The sequence below is a fragment of the Drosophila melanogaster genome, chromosome 2R, assembly GCF_000001215.4.
Source record: "Drosophila melanogaster chromosome 2R".
NCBI classification, from domain to species: Eukaryota; Metazoa; Arthropoda; class Insecta; order Diptera; family Drosophilidae; genus Drosophila; species Drosophila melanogaster.
This window is the reverse complement of record NT_033778.4, coordinates 19,211,799-19,228,877: the sequence shown is the minus strand read 5'-3', so window position 1 is coordinate 19,228,877 and position 17,079 is coordinate 19,211,799. Positions and strand designations below refer to the sequence as shown.

Below are 17,079 nucleotides of genomic sequence, written 5' to 3'. Positions count from 1 at the left end.
GATATCGCTACAAAATGTATATAAATCTATGTTTTCTTAATAAATGTATGGTCCGATTTCAATCGTTAAATTTTTTAAAAATTATATGACCTCTAATGGAAATTCGAGTGATTTTTTATCTTTTATACATTTTTGTCGCATATATCAAGGCGCTATGTATTCGACATACATTTTTAATCTGTGCCCTTTTTTGTTGCTAAATTATCGCGCCTTATTATCAATTTGTATATTTTCGACCGAATAATAAGAGATCAAAACACATTTGTAAGAATTCCAAATTTATTGCGGTTTCTCCTACATAAAATTAATGTAACTATCTATAATTGCATTCGCTGTCTTGGTTTCTTTAACAGTTCGCAAAGTCGGAAATCTACTAATCTGAATAGGATAACATCCTATCGCTTGCGATATAAGCAAGGTTTGAGAGAGAAAGCTTTCATCTTGGTGTTCTTGGGCACATGACGCATCTTCTTGAATTGGAAGAAGTAGAAATAGTTAACAGCCACATCCTTCTTGTTAAGATCGAATCCACATGCATTGAGGCAACGCACAAACTCCCGCACATCCTGGAATCGCGACTGAATCTCCGCGATATAGACAGTGCCGTGCAGCTTGAGCACTCGATTGGCCTCCAGGAAGAACTCGTTCAGATCCGTGCCCATTAGTGAGAGGCAGTATACGGCCACGTCCAGAGTTCGAGCTTGGAGTGGAGTATCCGTGATGTTGCAGGCAATGATGTCGCTACGAGCAGCGACCAAGTCCATGGAGTACACCTTGTTGGGCACGGATTGTGCCAATTTGCCCTCGCCGCAACCAAAGTCGCCAATTATGGCTGTTTTGGGAATCTTCTTGATGGTCTTGATGATGCGATTAAGCGGATTGATGGGCCACTTCTCCACCTGCTGGCGGTAGCCAGCGTGATAGGCCTCGAAGGCGGAGCTATCCTTGCGGAAAAGTGCCTCCGCCTTGCGACTGGTCGTCGAGTAGAGCTGCTCGTTGATGTATCGGAAACGTCCGCCCAGGAGTTCCGATTGCAGCTTACTGGCCAACGAGTTTGCAGCCGGCGTGGTTGAGCTGGTGGCCTCCATGGCCTCCAAAGCCGCCTGGGCCAGTTCGGGTTTCAGTTTCAGTTCTTTTTTGCCACCTTTTGTGGCCTGCGTTGGTGGTCGCTGTTTCTCTATTCTTCCGGACTTCACCTTGTGCATGGCCCGGATGCCATCCTCCACATCTTCGTAGTCATCATCCGAGGAGTCTTGGGGCGGGGCAAGAGGTCCTCTGCCCTGCCGGTAAGTGAATTTTTCAGCTGCCTTGTTCACATTCAGATTTTCATTTGGCACAGCGGCCTTCTTCTTTTTGGGTTTCTTCTTCTTTGGTTTCTTCTTGGCGGCAACTCCATTTCCTGAAGGATTTACCGGCTCAAACTCAATGATATCGGCTCCTTCCTCCCAGGGCGGCACTTCGAAAGGCTTCATTTTGCGGTGGAAAATTGTAAACAAATGAAACACGTGAAGTCTACGTTCTATGAATTATCGTATTTTTCGATAACAGCACAGGCGCATTTCTGAGAAATGCCTAACGCGTTTTGACAAAAAAGTGCGGGTTACTTGAAAAATGTTCATATTATTCAAAATTTGCTCTGAAGAATTTAAAAAGGTATTAATACAAAAGAGAACATCATTTCTTTCACGTATTTTTTTTTTATTTTTGCACTAAGCTAGAGTTCAACAATTTTGTGAGTTTATCTGTTTGTTTTTCTCCGTATTAGTTTGTAATTTTCGGTTTTTGCTTTGTTGTTGTCGTATGAACTAAATAACTTAGCATCTAGTAGAATATTTATACAACTCAATCGACAAATGTGCTGTTCGGAAAGTTGTCTGTTTTCATCGCTTATCTTATAGCCTAGAACCGTAACTATGACAATCAGTTTACTTTTTTAACATACAGATACAGACCATTAATTTGCATTTATTTTGTTTTGAATTCGTGTTACTAGGTTAGAAAAGTCTTACTAACTAGTTTTGTTTCCCAACAAACCGTATCATCCTATATCGCATTCTTCAATTTCTCGTTCTTGATTTTCCGTTGCGGTTTTGAGCCAATCGAAAGCAGTTTAACCAGCTAAAAACATTGCGATTTACAATTGCTATAGACTAAATATAATTGTTTAGTTCTAATTGCCTTAGTCGGTCTCGAATCGTGTGGATAATTGCGTGTTTAAGTGTATGTATACTTGGATTCTCCTGCTGGCTGACTATTTGAAAACGTATCTATTGGCTTTGTGAAGCGTTTACACAAATCTCTAACATAACTAGACGTAGCGATTACTGTAGTTCATTAAGGTTAGTTGTATAAATTAAAGCATTTCTTTGTAATACAAAAATATAGCTACAACGGAATCGGGTAGACGCAGACGTTCAATATATATCGAGTGATCGGCAGATCTAAAGATAGCGATTCGGGTCGAGTATACCCGTCAGTGTGCATGGTAGTGTGGAACCCTTCTTCGAAGACCGCCGCTTCTAGGTGCTGTTAAATTGCGCTAATCTAAGCTATCGAACGCTCGGCATGCAACTGGCTCTCTCTAGTCATCTATGATCAGTGAACTCACTGCTTAGCCTACGAGTAATTAAATTACAGTTAATAGTTGACGACGACGGCGGCGACAGCCCTTTAAAATGTGTGTGGTGAACCGGATTATATTTAAAATATAACAGTGGATTGGGCGGGCGCCCATTAGCTTAGTAGCTAGCCTCGTGCCCGGCCAGAATGTACAGATCGTGTCCCTCCTCGCTGCCCAGGGAGCCGGTCCTCAGCAGCTGGCTCTCCAAGGCCACAACCCTGCAAGGAATTGAAGTAACATTTTACTAGAGAGTTCTAAAAAGCCAGAGTTAAAGGTTTTCATACTTATCGCTGCCCAGCAGCCTGTAGGTGCGACTCATGTCCTTGATCTCCTGCGTCACCTCGCCATTGCGCAACGACTTTCCCTGCATGCCGTGCTTATGGAATGCCAAAACGCTGTCCGGTAGACAAACTGAAATCGATTCGCACAATGAAGGGCATATTATCTACGAATGCATATCCAATCGCTTACCAATGCTGTCCACGTTGAAATCAAAGTTGAGCTGCGATACCATCTTCTTGTGCTGCTTGGGATTGCCCTGCAGGGTGACCACCTGAATCAGATTGCCGTAGCAGACCAGAATGGCGTCCTTCTCCACCTGGTGCACACGCACCACCTTCAGCAGGTCGCGTCGCGGCACCATCGTGGCCATGGCGTCATATTCCAGGTCCTCCGAATGGAACCAGCTGGCACCTGCAATCACGGAATTCCATTATGAGCATATCATTGACTTTCAATCACTAATTGCACTCACTGTTCATGTTGATCAGCTCCAGCTTGAGGCAGCCGTTCATGGCCTTTCGCACACCCGTACACACAATCGGGTACTCCAACTCCGGCGTGATAATCATCTCGAATACGGGCGTATGTCCGTTCTGAACGCAGCCATGACCACCACCCTGAATGCTGATGGCTGGCCACTCGCACTGCTTGAGCAGCATAAACTTGTTCAGTGGATCGTACCACTGCATCAGGAAAATGCCGCTGGGTGTCGCCCCACAGAGATATTTGTATCCGTTATACGGATTCCGTGTGACACAGCACTGTGTGCAGCACTTTGTGTCCGGCACCTTGGTGGTGAGAGCGAACTTGCGCGGCACCAGTCGCTCCGGGATCTTGTTCATGTGCAGCGAGAAGCGTACCGTCTGCTTGGAGTGCAGGGCCACCAGGTCGTGCCTGTAGAGCTGGCAGGATTTTCCTGAAAAATGGATTGCATTGGGTTATGTACAAGTTAATCCTATAATGCAAGAATCGTGTACCCACCTGACAAACTCATGAGCACATCCTTGATGACATACAACCAGGTGGTGCGGCGCGGGAACAACTGATCGATGGCCGCGTCATGCAGTTCGTTCATGTTGAGGTTGTAGATGCCCTCCTCGGCGCCGATCAGCAGATGCTGGTCCCGCGTCTCCGGATGAATCCACGAGGCGGTGCAGTGGACGCGCAGTGGGCAACCGTTGAAGATCTTGGAGAAGCAGGCGCCCATGTGCACCTTGGGTGTGGGCGGCAGTCCGTTGGAGATGGGTCGAGGTGGCGTGTGACGGCGTTTGTGGGAGCGCTTCGGTGGTACCGGTGGGGTGTTGTTCAGCAGATCCGGTTGCGCCTCCTTCTCCGCTGTTTTTTATAGAGAGAATTATAATTAATTTACGTTTATATTGGGCATTTCACATGCACTCACCTTCGTCATCGTCCTGGGTGCCACCATCGCTCAGGCTGCGTGTCCTCGGAGACTTGCCCATGTTCTCGAGCAACCCAATCAGCTGATCCATGGAGCTATGGCGTCGAGGCGAGTCCTCCAGACCATTCTGGAAATTAATATACAAGTTTGTTAATACCTGAACCCCATTTGATGGGTTATATTTCCTCACCTGGTTGTTCTCATGCCGGTAATCACAGTTATTGCCCGCCGAGCTCGATCCCGCTGGCGTTTCACCAGAGCTGCTTCTCAGCAGGTTCTGGTAGAGATGCGAAGAGTTGCTCGACGAGGGTCCATCGTTATCCCTGGATCCGGTCGCTCCCGCACCGGAATTCGCCGTTGGGCTATTGGAATGCGAGAAGCCATCGCCGGCCGACTTTGTTGCCGCTTGGGGAAGAGCATCTAGCTCGTGCTTATCCAGGAGGCCATTGGTGCCACTTGATGCTCCTCCGCTGCTGCTTATGTTGCTGCTGCCGCCTCCGTTACCGCCTACGACTGCATCGCCGCTGGAATTATCGAGGAGTAGGAGGCGATTATAAAACGAAGCTGATGACGCAGAGGACGAGATGCTGGATGTGATCGGCGCATGGCCATGGCCGTTGTTCGAATTCGAATTGGAGTTAACGTGCGGATGTGCCGCCTGCGATGCCTGAGCCGCGGCGGCGGATCGGTAGTTGCTGCTGTAACGCAGATAGTGCGCCGCAGAGGCGGAGCATCCGGATCCGGAACCGTTGCCAGCACCGGATCCGTTCCCAGGAACGGCGGCAGCAGCATTATTCATGGCCACATCGGCAGCCACCAGTTCATCGTCGTCGGCATCGATGCTGGTGGTGCGCAGGTTGGACATGCCGAGACCCATGCCAAATCCCATACCCATGTGGCCAACCACATGGGAGCGCATGCCCAGGTAGGCACTGAGACCTGGCATGGAGGCCAGCGAGGCGGACGAGCTGATGTTGTTGGCATTGGCGGTCACCAAGCCGCTGGATATGGACGAGGTCATTGGATGGTGGTGATGGTGTTCCTGCTGTGCCGCCTGATGTGACTGCTGCTGCTGCTGTTGCGGCAATTGATGGGACTGATGCTGATGCAGATGATTCGGATGGTGGTGATGCTGGTGGTGCTGTTGGTGCTGATGATGAGTGGTGCCGACTGTTGCGCCTCCGCTGCTGCTGCTGCTGCCGTTCGCGGCTGCTCCGCCTGCTCCTACTCCAACTCCTCCTCCTCCTCCTCCTCCGGCGGCTCCTCCATTGTGGGAGGAGCAGCTGCACTCGGCGCCGAGTGGATCTTTGGTGTCGTTGTTCAGTGGCAAGGTCGCTCTGCGGAGCGTTTCAGACAAGCGGAGGGATTCGATAGATCAAGAGAAGAGAGGCGAGAGAGAGAAAAGAGAGCCGAGATGTTGAGCTTCCTTCTTCGATCGGTTAGATAAACACTATATATATAGCTATATAGCTTTTCGATATCTTGTTGTTCGGGGGGGTTGGTGAGATCGTGATTGGGTGGGTTCCGGTGGTTCTGTTGTGGTGGTTGAGTTCGAGTTCGAGTTTCATGTAACGGAGGAGGCAGGAGGAGCTGACCCCCGGCTCATCCTGACTGGCATGCAATTGGGGTACCTTATTTGTGTTTGTGTGTCTTTTTGTGGCATGCAATCGAATTGATAAACTCCCGATGGGCAAAACCGCAAGGGTGGCAGTAGAGTGTTAAGCGGATTACACTTTTAATGAAATTATTCGCCACCCGCGAGGGTTAAGCCCACTTATTGGTGTCCTAGTTGGTAGTTGTTTTTTTTTTTTTATTGGACGCAAGTTAAATAAATAAATAAATGAACTAATATGAAGCCATAAATTATGCATGAGATGCAAAACACAAATGCTCAAAGATACACAAAACACATCGCAACACATTCACAATCACACACACACGCAAATGAAAATGGAAAATGCTTGAATAGAACATTGCCTCGCACATGAATGCATAGAAACAGAAAGAGCATGGGAAGCAAACACAAACAATAAACAAAAAAATAGCAGCAAAAAATTTACAAAAAAAAAAAAAAAAACAAGGAAGAGAATTACAAAAAAAGCATGGAAAATTAATTCTAAAAACAAAATGCCAGGAATGTTGGCCAAATAAAACAAGTCGGAATCAAGCAAAAACAAACAGAATTTGCTGGAAAATCTCAACAGCTGCTTGCGATGAGGGCAAGACAAAAAGTTGGCCCAAGGAATCCCATTTTCCATTTGCCGAATTAGTTTGCTGAATTTTCAGTTGATGTTAGCATAATTGCAATTTGTTTTCCATCGTCTTGTTTCCGAAGGCCAAAAACAGCTTAGACCCCTCGAAATCTCCTCAATCACTGCGATGGCCAATAATGCTGCATATTTCAGAGGATTTTGGGTCCTACGTTGGACAAATCAACACTGGACGACCACGACTACGTGTGGCATTACTGGCTAGCACCGAAACCTTAGCTGTCCAATAATAATAATAACAATAAAAGCAATGCGACGGCCATTTGCACACACATCAAATAAATAAACAATAAACATGGGAAAAAGGGTCCAGAGGCTGGACAAATCGAGCGCTTTTCATGGCGACCCATCGATGTATAAATTCTCCCTTAAAAAAAAAAAAAATATAAACCAATTGTTCCGTATAAATTAGTTGAGAACTGCTTTTCTGGTTTTGCGATTGAGCCATAATTGAGCCATCGAAGGGGTCATTTCGGGCGTCCCACGGTGCGTATGCTCAACGTGCGTTTTTCTATCTCACTTGGTTATTTTATATTTGCTCTCTTCCTCTCTCTCTATATATATTTTACGAAATTCCTCGCATTTCCCCATGGCTTTCCATCGATAGACAAAGGCAAAAGTTTAGGCGGAATAAGAGGCAAAAGTGAACAAAGCCTCGCCCAGACAATAACCGACAAAACAAAGAAGTTGGCCAAACAAAGAATGCGAGAGCACCAAGAAGAACTAACTTATAAGATGGACGATGGAGGAACAGCAACCGTAACTTAATACGGTTTAAATGGACGCAGAACGAGCCGAAAAAAAGGAACGTAATGAAAATGTAGCATAATTTTTGTTTTTTTTTTTTTGGCTCTATAACTAAATATGTATATGGGATGGGCAGGCAGATGGCCGGTAATAAACCAAGGTGGCCACAAGATGAGCTGCTGCTCCTGGTTCATAATGATAATGATGCAGCAGCTCTGGCGGTGAGGATTTTGCGTGTGTGTGGGTGCGGTTTGGCATCTGACGGCTGCCAGGATGGCAAACACTAATTTGCATGTGTGTGCATACATGTGAGAAGGTGGCGCAGAAGAACCAAAACATAACGTATTCCCTCAGTGAGATAAACTTAATGCTATATCAAAGTCAAATGTGGAATTTGTGAAGAGAAAGAAAAGCCTTTCAATTATCTGCGAAATCTTGCGTGAAAATATGGTGGAGTTACAAATAACCAACTTAAATATGTCTTAAAGTAGATAGATCTAATGTAAGATTTTTTTTTAATTATTCAGTTAAGTAATGATTATAGATTGCATTTTAAATTCGCAGTCTGAATATCAAAATCATTGATTTGTTATCATAACTAGTTATAGCTTTCAGTGTATAGGTGGGAGTGCTTATGAGTGTAAAATATGAGAAATGATGGGGTTAGTGTGGGTCAGCTAGATCTATGTGGGAAGTGTGCTTTTGTTTAAGGAGCGGGACACACCGAGAGCCGAGGCTCGAGTCTAAAGGAATACATTGGTAGGTGGGTGTAGTTACCTTAGCTTCAGCTCCTCATCAATATATTGTAAGAGGCTCCTACAAAAATCAAATACAAAAACAAAGATACGAAAAAAAAGGAAAAATAAAATAAACAGAAAATTTCATTGTGTTTAGTTTGACATAAGAAAGAAGTGGAACAAAATACAAAAGTAGGAAAAGTAACAAAGTTAGTTTCGAAAAATTATTCGTCAGGCCCAAATAGAAAACTAAAGCTACTTTCAGATCACAGCGAAAGTTATAATAATCTCAAGAACTTGTAAATTGTCAGAGTGTGTTGTAAATGGGGTTTTATTTTGTGTGTATGTGTGTGTGCGTGTTAAATTTAAATCATTATCCTTTAAGGTCCGCAACAAAGACATTTCCTAATTCGATTAAGTCGCTGGAGGCATGACAAACAGTCCTAACGCCCAATTAAACGCATCAGCTAATTTGCCATGTTCATAATTCTGCCTAATGTCATCTGGCGCAGCCCATTTCTCCACTTAAAAAGCAGCCCCATAAACGGGATATTAAAAATGTGGCATTTCTTGCCTCATTTTCTACCATCATAATCTTTTCCCGCTGCCGCCTAGGCAATTAATAATTTTCCCTTTTTTGTTTGAGCCCTTCGCCGCAAAAATAAAACAAAACAAAGCAAAAAAACAAAATAAATTCCTGTTATACTTTCTGCTTATGACGGTTTAAATGAAATTAACCAGAAGGAAAGGCGTAAGACGAGCCGCCAGCTTTTGAAAACTTTTCGGGCGCCACAAAGCAAGCGGATGTGGGCGTAGTTCTGGGGGGGGGGAGGGGGCGTGGCACTTAGCCAGCAAGTCGCTTGTAAGTAGCGCTCAGTACATTGAAATTGGCGCAGCCGTTTTTATGGCTTCAATAAAATTGGGCATCAGCATCGAAAGTGGGCTTCCTTACGAGGAGCTACCAAAATGAGGAGGAGACCCTTTTGTAGCCGCCATCGCATGCATATAGACAGAGTGACTTGGCTTTGTTGTCTGCGACGCCACTCGAACGGCGGCTGCCGCAAAGTGTTTGCCACATAACTCAAATCGAGCACTTCCAGACTCCCGTTTTCCGACCCACCATGCGACCCACCATCATATCGGCGGAGGGCTTATTAAACGTGCCACTCCCCCTTCATCGGCGGCCAACAATGTGTAATCGTTTAAAATGACAAATGGCGCCTCATTCGTCTAGTACACTAAGAAAAAGGCATTTTACGAAAATTGTATGCTAAGTCGTTCACTAAAACTAAGATTATATAAACGACAATTTAAAGAGCCTGTTCCTGCATTCAACTTAAGGTAAACTTTAGCCAATTTATGAAGTTCTGAGATCTACTTTTCCTAGCCAGCATTGTTCTCACTGCACTTGACATATTGAAGCTGCAGTTGCGTGCCAACTCGGCGTATGCTTGATGTGCCATCCATCTATCCTCCGCTTTTCCCGCTCCAGTTAGCTGTTGCGTTAATTGATTTCTTGGAAACTTTTGCCTGCTCCCCAGAACCTGCCACTCACTGCTCACAGCTAGTTTCAAGTGCTGCCATCTATCTGTAGCTGTAGCCCCAATTTTTCATAGGATTTTTCTTGCAAGTTTCTTGTTTTCCGGAGCCACGTTGATCCGGGGAGCTGAAGGCTGCTTATTATTATTATGTTGCAGGATACTTGGCAGGGAGGGTTTTTTTTTTACGCCCCGACGTAATTACTTCTGGCTGGCAATTAAATAGCCCACAAGTTTGAAGCGCCCGCCTGGGGAATCGTGGAAGCCAGGTTGCAATTATACATCCAAGAATGGAGTAAGGGACTGGGACTGGTGCTGCGATTCGCCACTCGTCCGTGGAGTGGATGAAAAATGCACAAGTTAGGAATTTTCCGGGGCAGAGACACGTAGCTGCAACTAAGCGCAAGCGTGTGTAGCAGCCATATACACATGAAAATGCAGCAGCATTTCAGCAAAAATACGAAAGTAAACACAGCTCCCCAGAAACGTGCAAGTAAAAAAAAAAAAAAATGGACTGTGCCACAAGCCCAAAGTTTCGAGCAAATTACACAGGGCGCGTGCTGTGGCCTTAAGTTTCCATTTGGGCCAGCATAAAAAGCGCAACATGCAATGCCGTTCGGAATATAGCCCCTTTATTTTGGCTAACCTTAAGGACATGTTCATAATCAGGGTGCCGCTCAATTTCGGTTTTGATCGCTCGGCGCTGGGACTACAAGTACACAAAAGAGAAAAACGTAGAAATGTCTATAGAATTGTTTAACTAATGGCATGGCCAATGGTTCGCCTGATGCAACCACACGCTGTGTGGGAAAACTTCCATATGGATCTGGGTGATTTTAAAGCTGGTGAATCCACAGGCAGCATTTACAAGCATACAAGTGTAAAGTGTGTGTATTATGTACATAGTGAAGTGTGTTTGTTTCTGTTTTCGTTGTGTGAAATAGTGTGTGTGAACTGAAACCGAAGTACCAAAACTGAAGCGGATCTAACCCGTTTCGCAAGTAAGAAAAACCATAGACAAAACTGTAGCATAGGTCCAGGCAAATCGGAGGAAAAAAAAACAGTAGGAATAGGGTTCGTCGGCACTTACATGTCACTGGGTAACGTTTCGGGACTAGAAGATCGCTCATTCCACGTGGAGTTCGTCGTCATGCCTTTGTGTGGGAGAAAAAAAATATAGAAATTTGAAAATTTGAATTATTTTCATAATAGTATAATAATCATAGAACTTGAGAATCTGTAAGCTGCATTGCGAAAATGTATTACAAAGCTTTCCAAAGCAATACACGTAGTGACGAGGCGCACCGCATAAATCTTTCACAAACAAACAACACATTTCTCAAGAGCTATGAAACTATAAACGAATCTTCAAGTTTAAAGCTCAATAGCTGTAATAAAATTCTATTTCCTGATTTTTGCAGATTTCACCTATAAACTCACCTGTTTTTAGTGTGTGATTTTGCGCTGGCACGCCATTGGTGCGTGACGTCATTTTGCTGGCAATGCGTTGTGGCACTCCTGCCACAGACTGAAAAATGAAAAAAAAAAAAAACAAACAAAATGGTAAAGAAAACTTTATAACTCATACTTCGAGGAATGGACCTTCACCAACGTCGTCACTCATTTGGCGACAAAAATTTTCTGGCTGCGATAAAATCTCATAAATCAAAGTCATATTGGGGATTTTTGAGCGTGATGCGTTACTTCTTTTTCGCAGCAAAGTAAGCGAGCTAAGTAAAATTTGAATATCGAAGGCCAGGGAAACTTATTTGCCACCGGCTGCTAAAAGTTTGCCAAAACATCCAAACAAATTGAAGATTTATGACTTGTAAGGCAGCCATGAAAATGTCTTTAAAATTGGCTGCCCCTGCTGGTGAAGCGATTAAACTTAAATTCGATTTCACATTTGCAAGTGTCGTTAAATAAGCTTAGGGACCAACAGTCTAGACAGCTGCATTAGTTTCGACCGACTTTGGTGGCCAATTAATTAGGTCGAGAGCAGCAGGAGCCAGAAGCAAAAGGCCCCCAAAAGTGTCTAATGGCGCACTAAATCGTTGACCAATCCCGAAACGCAGCAGAGCTAAAGAATTCCTAGAGTTCTTAGCTTTAGCTTGGTTTTCCCAACTTTCCTCTGGCTTTTCCGCTTTGCCCCACTAAAAGCGTAAATAAATTAAAGGCAAAAGGTGCCAAGTGGCTGCTGCCATCCCCAGACTTATCTGACCCCATTTCTGGCCAGCACTCACCTCCTCATCGCCATCGAGATAGTAGTAGAACTGCGGGTTGGGACTCTGGTACTTCTGCAGCAGCTCCTTGGCCACCCGCAAGGACATCTCGCACTGGACGAAGGGATGCTGCAGCAGGCGCTCGGCGGTGGGTCGCTTCTTCGGATTCTTCGTCAGCGCCGTCTTGATGAAGTTGTGGAACGTGGGGCTCCACTTGTCCTTGTTGTTCAGAGTGGGCGGCTTAAAGCCGCTCTTCGACATCAGGAATAGGGCGCGCATCGGGTGCAAATCGAACATCGGCGGTTGCAGTTCAGCCAGTTCTGTTTTTTAATGGTGGACAGGAAAATATGAAAGTACTAACGATTATCTACCGCTAATAAAAGCAATTGTCAATTGAATTTTGAGTATTTTGGAATTTAAAGTAAACCAAATACTACTTTATTATTCATTTACTATCTAAACTACTTAAATGAAATTTGGAAATTCAGCATATTACATCGTTTTATTATTTAACATTAAATATTCTGCAATAAATTCACTCACCGATTGCGGTTATGCCGCAGGCCCAAATATCACATAGTTGATTATAGCCACCCTTGCGTTCCACGGCTGCCACCTCAGGAGCCATCCAGTAGGGCGTACCTAAAATAATTAAAATATATATATACATATATATGAGTTAAAAAACTGATTATATTAATATCCAGGCTATCGATACCCATATGGTTTTGCTGCCTCAGCTAATTATGCAACATTCACACATTTAATTTCATTGCCGTCGATTATGTTGGTCTCATTTATTCATTGTGCCGCGCAAAGCGCTTTTATTTAATTTAATTAGAGTTTTTTATGCGACAATGTGACAATTGTGCAAATAAACAAATTGCTGAATTATGCAGAGCGTGGTAATCAAAGCCGGTTGGGTGGAAATGGCATTTGCGACACATTTTGCTCTTCATTTCGGGCGCACGTTTTATGATCGCAACAAGGAGTGGAGCTAATGCGTCCATTACTCATACGCCATGTTGCAGCCAGGCAACAATTTTGCCGCGCCAGCAGCAGCAGCAGCAGCAGCATAGTAACAGCATCTGCTGGAGTAGTTTCCTTGGATGGATGGCAGTCACGAGAAAATTAATTTTCCTCTCACTTGACAAGTGGATGAGTGGAAGTCGTCGTGGCAGTTAATTGTATTTTCAATTTAATTAAACCACAACGAAGGTGGAAAATCAGGTTTGATGCCGGCTCTTTGATACCTTGGCCAAGTTTAAGTTACGGTTTTCGGTTTCCCCAGGGGAAAACCCCAACGCCCTCTCCTCCAGCATCACCTCGTCATCATCATTGTTTCCGCTCTTGTTTGAGCTTCGATCCGGCAAAGTGATGCGGAATCGAAAGGCTGAATTGAAAGCAGTGAAGCAATGCGAATTCCCTGAACTGAACTTTCGCATGCATTTTAATTAAAGGCCAACACAAACAAGTGCAAACACACACACAGAAAAACTGATACAAAAGAACACACACACAGTGAGTGGAAAGCAATTTTATCCACAAAGTGACAGCAACAACAGCCAGTCAAGTATCATTTTGTTAATTGCTGAAAAAAGGAGCAAAAAAACGGAAAAAATCGTCCTGGCATTAAAGGAGACAGCAGCTGAATTAAATGTCAAAAAAACAAAAAAAAAAAAACAAACGGTGGCAGGCTTTTACACACACACATTCGCATATTCATGTTTATGGCATAACTGCGGCTGAATGAGCGAAGTGGGCGGAAAATGGATGGGAAATGGGTGGGCGGCACGGCTCAGGGCCACCGAAGTGGAAGTTTCTGCTCATCGTGTGTTGCCATTGACTTGTTAATGACACTAAACACAAGCGTAAGCACCTTTTTATTGAATAATAAAAGAGGCAGGCTGTCGCCACCACCGTTTTTTCTCTTCTCGTTCCATCTTCCTGCCTGCTCCAACTCCTTTTTCATCTCAGTTGTTTGTTTATCTTGGCTACAAGGACGAAGATTCACTAAGAAAATAAAACATGGCCTTAATGGTGACGACTTCTTGGTGCAGTATCAACTCTTTAAGATAATGCTCGGAATAATAAAATATTGACTACTACTCGGCTCTAAAAACAAGCATAGAATAAAGGATTCGAGTGTTGTGCATTTATTTATGTTTAGCAGGTCACTCTTATCCTGTACATTTTTCTCAGTGTGTCGCCTCAAAATATGCAACCTTAAAGTGGTTGAATATCTGCCATTGTAACAATCGATAGAAGCTCAGCAATTGACTTATGTGCATATGCATGGAGTACAAACGATTCGTTGTTGACCTCGGCCTCCTATGCAGACATTGTGGATGGGGATATAAAAGAGCGTGGTGAGCGTGTGGGTGTGTACTTATCACCGCATTTGTCACAGCAGTCGTCACAACATCTGAAATGGCAACAACTACATAGACACAATGGCATTGTGGAGCTGGAGTGAAGAGCACTCGGAATGATAACAGTAAGCGGACGTCACATTGTTTGACAGCTTCACACAAACAGGGGAAGATAGTCCCAAACAATCGACCACCTAACCACCCACCCACCCATTCGAATCGCTGTCACTAACACTGCACACTCTGCCACATTGACATGCCACAAAAGATGCTCGCTCAGCTCGAAAACGTCATGAAAATGCAGCCAAAAGTGGCAACAAAGAGCCAAAAGGAAACAAAGGATCCTGGCAACCTCAAGGTCGTTAAACTTGAAGAGTTGAGTTGCCTCCCGCCTTTGGTTTTGTCTGTATGTATGTGTGTATATAGTGCGTACTTTTTGTTGGCATTTTTCGTTGCACAAATTGCAGGCCATTAATCACATGCACTGCCAACCAACTGCGGACTTGTCCATTCAAATAAATCTGGAATCAAATTAGCGCTGCGGGAGCTTGCTTTATGGCAGCTTTACGCTTTTACGACGAACTCAAAGGACAAAAGTCGGCATTAAAAATTAAACTGCTTTGTCGTAGTAGGATAAAATCCAATTTGGCGTAAATGAAATCAAATCAAATGACGGTTTTTATGATGCGCCTTCTTCAACGCCATCTATTCACTGCGAAAATGTCATGAACTTTAACTTGGTTTAGATTTTATTAGCGCCAGGACTCATGGCTCTTTTCTTATTCGAACTGAAGGACATGAACTGAGTGAAGTGAGTGAAGAGCCAGCTGTCATAACTTAATTAGCTGGCGAGTGTCAACGGCCCGATGAAGGGTTGTGCGAATTTTAATTAAGTGCAGAGCGAAAGGCATTTCAAATAATTAATTGTGCGCGGACAGTGGGTTGTGGCACTTCTGGGTAGCTTAACTGATGGCCACGCGTAACCGCAAAATCTCATTTGCAATGTCTTGAAAGTTGAAAGTCCCTGTGATGACGAGCGAAAAAATGTTGGCTCATGCAAATCATCGCTGCTTCGTTCGTCTGTTCGTCCTTAGATTGCAAGTTGTCATGACAAACTACAGCCCCTTGCAGGCCACCACCACCATTTTTAAGTCGCACATGGCATGTGACTGATAAGTTCCTATTTACATTCAAATTGCGTATACGCCACGTTGCTCCGGCATCATCGCCTTAAAGCCCTTGGCAAGAATTTTATATTAGATAGCATGGTGAGGGAAAATACATAAAAAAAAAAGGATTGAGGATTCCTTAAACAATTTTGTATCACTATTTGCATAAATATCTTTATTTATGTTCCTATAAAGTCTTTCATAGCTGCTATCTAACCATTTTTAATATTTTTACGTGTATCTCCTTTTAAAAATATCTTCACTGATATTGAGAAAGCAGCTTAACGCTGCTCATTGTAGCAGAAAAGCTGCAGGAAAGCTGAATTCTATTAGTGGCGAAAATACTTAGCTAAAGTGGAAGAAGGGAAAGGTTAAATGCGACTTTGAAGCCTGAACAGCCCACAAAAGATGTAGCCACCGAACTAAGACGTCGGACTCTCCAATTGGGATATTTTTCACAAATTATTTGCTTTTGTGCTTCAGTTTGAGACGTTGACAACAAAGTTGGGCGGAAAACTCCCTCCTTTTCTTTTCCCCACTCAGGATGGCAAACAATGAGCCAGACTGGCCACCTGCTGGTCAGTAAGTCTCTCCCAGCCTTTTGCTTTTTGTATATTTTTTTTATACGTCGCCTGCATTTGAAATATTCTTCAAATTGAATTGTTCCCTTTGGAACCGCCGCCATCGTTTTTTGATTATATTTGAGAATTCCGTGCAGGAGCCATTATAATGCTACTCCTAATTGAATTGCATTCAATTGAAGATTCCATTCAGGGAATGGACCGCATTTCCAAGTGGTTGTGAAATGGAACCACTCGGACGTATACTTGATTTTCCCTGCCGTGTCTAATTTTCATCTTTCCTTCCTGTGTTATTTTCTGTTATTTGTGCTTTGTCATTTCTGACAGCTGCTCCATGGGTGAGAAACGTTGAGAAGCGTTAAACGCAATTGTTGCTCCTGTCAGGACACTTTCCTCGCATTTTTCTGCTTTGATGCTTCGGTTTGCTTGCCACAAAATAGCATTTCATAATGATAAACACTTTGTGTGGGAGGACACCTTGCCCCGCCTTTAAATCTGACTTTGTCGACGAAAGTCCTTAATGCCAACTAATATTGCAGATGTCTCTTCTGCTAAATGTTGTGCTGAACAATCATTTTCTTAATATATTTTTACGTAAAATCAATTGCTCATACTTGCATAATAACTGACCACCGAAAATGTTATAAGGATGATATTCACTCACCTATGAAGCTCTTGCGTTTGTTAATTGTGGCCGTGATCTGAGCTGAAACGCCGAAATCCGCCAGCTTGACATCGCCGTACTCCGTCAACAGGATATTTGCGCCCTTGATGTCCCGGTGCATTTTTCCCATGGAGTGCAGGTACTCGAGTCCCTTGAGAGTCTCTCGGCACATGTACGCGATCTGGACTTCGGTGAGGGGACCGGTCACTTGGTAAATGTCCTGCAGACTGCCACCACCACAAAACTCCATGCAGATCCAGAGTTTATCCCTGCGCAGGTACGAACCGTAGTAGGCGATGATGTTCGGATGGCGGCAGTCCCTCATCATGATAATCTCCTGCTGGATAATCTGTATATCGTCGGAAGGCTCCAGCTTGATGACCTTGATGGCAGCCAGCTCATTGCTCTGTATTCGTTTCGCCTGCAAGAAATCAGAGAGATTGCCTTGAATCAATACCGATGGTTCTCAAAAAGTCAA

The 17,079-nt window shown here is 44.1% G+C and overlaps 2 protein-coding genes across 6 annotated transcripts in view; both read right to left on the bottom strand.

Moving 5' to 3' along the window:
• Positions 1–264: 264 nt before the first annotated feature.
• On the bottom strand, positions 265–1,534 carry CG7137 (uncharacterized protein). Its single transcript, NM_137556.4, has one exon. The coding sequence runs from the start codon at positions 1,470–1,472 to the stop codon at positions 396–398; it is 1,077 nt and encodes a 358-aa protein (NP_611400.1). The 5' UTR covers positions 1,473–1,534; the 3' UTR covers positions 265–395.
• Positions 1,535–1,684: 150 nt separating this feature from the next.
• hppy (happyhour) overlaps positions 1,685–17,079 on the bottom strand; it is a 48,456-nt gene continuing 33,061 nt past the window's right edge. The window contains exons 3-16 of one of the 5 annotated variants that reach the window (NM_001299675.1): positions 16,602–17,022; positions 12,359–12,457; positions 11,837–12,135; positions 11,034–11,121; positions 10,684–10,747; positions 10,240–10,302; positions 8,096–8,134; positions 4,492–4,825; positions 4,302–4,428; positions 3,884–4,237; positions 3,375–3,818; positions 3,092–3,313; positions 2,905–3,031; positions 1,685–2,838 (exon numbers count right to left, since the gene is read on the bottom strand). In NM_001299675.1, the coding sequence (NP_001286604.1) occupies positions 2,739–2,838; positions 2,905–3,031; positions 3,092–3,313; positions 3,375–3,818; positions 3,884–4,237; positions 4,302–4,428; positions 4,492–4,825; positions 8,096–8,134; positions 10,240–10,302; positions 10,684–10,747; positions 11,034–11,121; positions 11,837–12,135; positions 12,359–12,457; positions 16,602–17,022 (2,781 nt within the window). In that variant the 3' untranslated portion in view covers positions 1,685–2,738. Of the gene's footprint in view, positions 2,839–2,904; positions 3,032–3,091; positions 3,314–3,374; positions 3,819–3,883; positions 4,238–4,301; positions 4,429–4,491; positions 5,639–8,095; positions 8,135–10,239; positions 10,303–10,683; positions 10,748–11,033; positions 11,122–11,836; positions 12,136–12,358; positions 12,458–16,601; positions 17,023–17,079 lie in introns of all 5 variants that reach the window. The other 4 variants (NM_166335.3, NM_137555.3, NM_001299676.1 and 1 more) reach the window with 4 other exon arrangements.